General features: G+C 38.1%; 1 protein-coding gene across 1 annotated transcript; it reads left to right on the forward strand.

Annotated features, from left to right (window-relative positions):
* Positions 1-209: 209 nt before the first annotated feature.
* LOC139840409 (uncharacterized) lies at positions 210-857 on the forward strand. The gene has a single exon (XM_071830679.1). The coding sequence runs from the start codon at positions 210-212 to the stop codon at positions 855-857; it is 648 nt and encodes a 215-aa protein (XP_071686780.1).
* Positions 858-3,564: the final 2,707 nt, after the last annotated feature.

The following is a 3,564-nucleotide window of genomic DNA, read 5'->3' on the forward strand; positions in this document are numbered from 1 at the left end:
TTCTTGAACACCAAGAACGTCGCTAGAATGGACCGAAGCAAGAAAGGAATTCTAAAATCATAGTGTACATCCTACGAGAGGGAGGCTGAGAAAAGTGGTCTCAAGAACAAAGATAAGAGAAAGGTTGGTTCATCTTCGAGCTGCAATACATCTTCATACTCGGTAAGTAACACTGATATTCATGATTTTGGTTGCAAGCTTGGGATGAAATGGAAGAAGAAATCTGTACAGTAACCCCTTTTCTTTCTCCTTCGTTTTCAATTCTTTTATTTATGAAGATTATTTCACTTAACATTAGAGGAATCGGGGTTGGGAAGGAAAGTAAAGTCGATTGGCTCAAGAAAGTATGTAGGATTGAAAAACCTAATATACTACTTTTGCAAGAAACGAAACTGCATTCTGTTGATATTAACTGGATTCGTGTACTGTGGGGGAACCATAATTGTGACTTTATTCAAAAGGAAATTGTCGAGAAGTCAGGTGGTCAATTAATAATATGGGATACGTCTGTATACGATGTTGTTGACTCATTCATATCAGAATTCTGTATTGGTGTTCATGGGAATTGGGTCGGGAGTGGGAAAGACTTCTACACGATTAACATATATGGGCCACATGATGACCCAAATAAGTTAAGAATGTGGGATTTTCTTTCATCACTTCTGTGTAACAATGAAGATGCATGGGTTCTCGGGGGGGATTTCAACGAAGTTCGTGAAGAAGATGACAGATTTAATTGTGTATTCGTTGAAAGCAGGGTAAAAAAATTCAATGAATTTATTGCAGATAACAGGTTGATTGATATCCCGTTAGGAGGTCGGAAATTTACTCGTGTTAGTGATGATGGTTTAATATAGTAAACTTGACAGGTTTCTAGTGTCTGAAAATTTCTACTCCATGTGGAAATGTCTCTCGGTTACGGCTATGGATCGACAGAATTCGGACCATTGCCCTATTTGTCTCAAAGATGATGAAAAAATTTTGGTCCGAAACCTATCAGAGTTTTTGATGAATGGCTTGATATGGACGGTGCGGATCAAATAATTTGTGCGGGATGGAATGATGGTATTGCGGCAGGTAACAGAAAGGACTGTTCACTTCGAAAGAAACTGAAGAAAATAAAATTTGCCTTAAAAGATAAAAGTGTTCAAAACTTTGGGATCCTTGAGCATGAAATCAACTTCTTTAAAGAGCTAGCTCTTAGCCTAGAGTTAAAGGCAGAATGTCAAACTCTTAGCGAAAATGAATTGGAACAATGGAAGAAAGCAAGAAAAGATTGGTTAGATCATGAAGATTTAAAGTCTAATATGATTAGACAAAAATGCCGGGTTCGTTGGAATCTAGATGGGGACGAAAACACAAAATTCTTTAATTCGTTGTTAAGAAGAAATTACAACCAAAATAACATTCGGGGTCTTGTTATTGATGGGATTTGGAATGAAAACCCGGATGATATCAAAGAAGCGGCTTTCAATCACTTCAAAAGAATCTTTGAAGAACACACTACTTTGAGACCTAGTCTTGAAGAACTTTCATACCCGGTTTTAACTCACGATGAAGCTTCTAACCTGGAAACACCTTTTACCGAAGATGAAATTTTCGACTCCATTAAAAATTGTGGTAGTTCGAAAGCGCCGGGTCCCGATGGTTTTAAACTTTCTTTTTTCAAAAAATATTGGGAAGTAATCAAAGGTGATGTCATTGAAGCTATTGGTTGGTTTTGGAATAAAGGTGAATTTTCGAAAGGATGTAATGCGTCGTTTGTTACCTTGGATCCTAAAAAAATGGATCCGATTGGACTTGGCGATTACCGCCCAATAAGTCTTATCGGAAGTTATTATAAGATCGTGTCAAAGATTCTTTCCAATAGACTTAGAAAAGTTATTCCCAAATTAATTGGATTCGAACAAAGTGCCTTCCTTAAGGATAGGTACATTCTTGATGGAGTTTTAATCGCAAACGAAACAGTGGAATTTTTGAAGGAAAAACGACATAAAAGTCTTATATTTAAGGTTGATTTCGAGAAGGCTTTTGATAGCTTAAACTGGGAATTCTTAATGGAAGTAATGTGTAGTATGGGATTTGGTATTAAATGGAGGTCATGGATTCTAGCATGTCTCAAATCGGCTACAATTTCTATTCTTATTAATGGATCACCAACTAAGGAATTTTCGTTAGGAAGAGGTGTTCGTCAAGGAGACCCATTGTCGCCTTTTCTCTTTATTATGGCGGCTGAAGGTTTAAACATCCTTACAAAATCCGCTCTTGATCGGGGTCTCTTCAAGGGAGTGGAAGTTGGTAATGATAAAATCCTAATTTCTCATTTCCAATATGCCGATGACACGATTTTTTTCGAGGAATGGTCGAAATCAAATGCTCGTAACTTGGTAAATATTCTTAAATGCTTTGAGTTATCTTCGGGTTTAAAAGTCAACTTTCATAAAAGTTACACCTATGGAGTCGGTGTTACTCAAGATGAGGTCACTGGGTTAGCTCACCGTGTTGGATGCCAAGCCGGGAAATTTCCATTTATTTATCTCGGGTTACCTATTGGTGCTAAAATGAAAAAACTGAATGATTGGTCCACGGTAATTAAGAAGTTCAAAAAAAGACTATCAGATTGGAAAAAGAGATCGTTGTCATATGGGGGAAGATTAGTCCTCATTAGATCGGTTCTAAATAGCCTTCCTTTGTACTATTTCTCGCTTTTTCGTGCCCCGCCATGCGTGCTTAAACTTCTAGAGAGTGTGAGACGTTCTTTTTTTTGGGAGGTGGGGATGTTTCGGGTTCCAAAATTTCGTGGGTAAAATGGGATGATACAATTCGAAATTATGGGGAGGGAGGGTTAAACTTGGGATCTCTAAAAAGTAAAAATCTTGCCCTTTTGGGTAAATGGTGGTGGAGGTTCAAAACCGAAACCAATTGTTTATGGAACAAAATAATTCGAAGTATTTATGGAATTCACGGTGGCTTACGGTCGAGTAATGGGTTCTCTCATAACTCAACCGTAGGAATTTGGAACAATATTATTTATGCAGGTTGTCAAATTGATAATCTTGGTCTACCTTTCAAGAACTCAATCAAGAAATCAGTAGGAAATGGGTCAGGCACAGCATTCTGGTCAGAGTCATGGCTTGGATCAGCACCATTATCTGAACAGTTTCCGAGGTTATCGAGACTTGAAGCATTCCCAGATTGCAAGATCAGCGACAGAATAAAGGTTGCAGCTTCTGGTATTTTTGAAACAGTGTGGCAGTGGGTTCGTGAACCAGTGGGGCGTACTCGAGATGAATTGGACAGGCTATCGGACATGGTTTCTTCCTTCGACTTCAATTTACAGCGTGGCGAAACTTGGCATTGGGATCTAGCAAGCAATGGAAAATTCACGGTAAAGAAACTTTCAAACATTATTGATGAGAATCTACTTTCTCCTTCTAGCTCCAATAATATCGAGACTTTGAGAAATAACTTGCTACCAAAAAAAGTTGAGTTGTTTGTGTGGAGGGCAATCAAAAAAAGAATCCCGGTTAGAATTGAACTTGATAAGCGTGGAATCGATCTTCA

The sequence above is a fragment of the Rutidosis leptorrhynchoides genome, chromosome 4 (genome assembly GCF_046630445.1).
Source record: "Rutidosis leptorrhynchoides isolate AG116_Rl617_1_P2 chromosome 4, CSIRO_AGI_Rlap_v1, whole genome shotgun sequence".
NCBI classification, from domain to species: Eukaryota; Viridiplantae; Streptophyta; class Magnoliopsida; order Asterales; family Asteraceae; genus Rutidosis; species Rutidosis leptorrhynchoides.

Excerpts from the sequence above, each read along its gene's own strand:
- LOC139840409 (XM_071830679.1), top strand. The coding sequence starts at position 210 with ATGGAAGAAGAAATCTGTACAGTAACCCCTTTTCTTTCTCCTTCGTTT.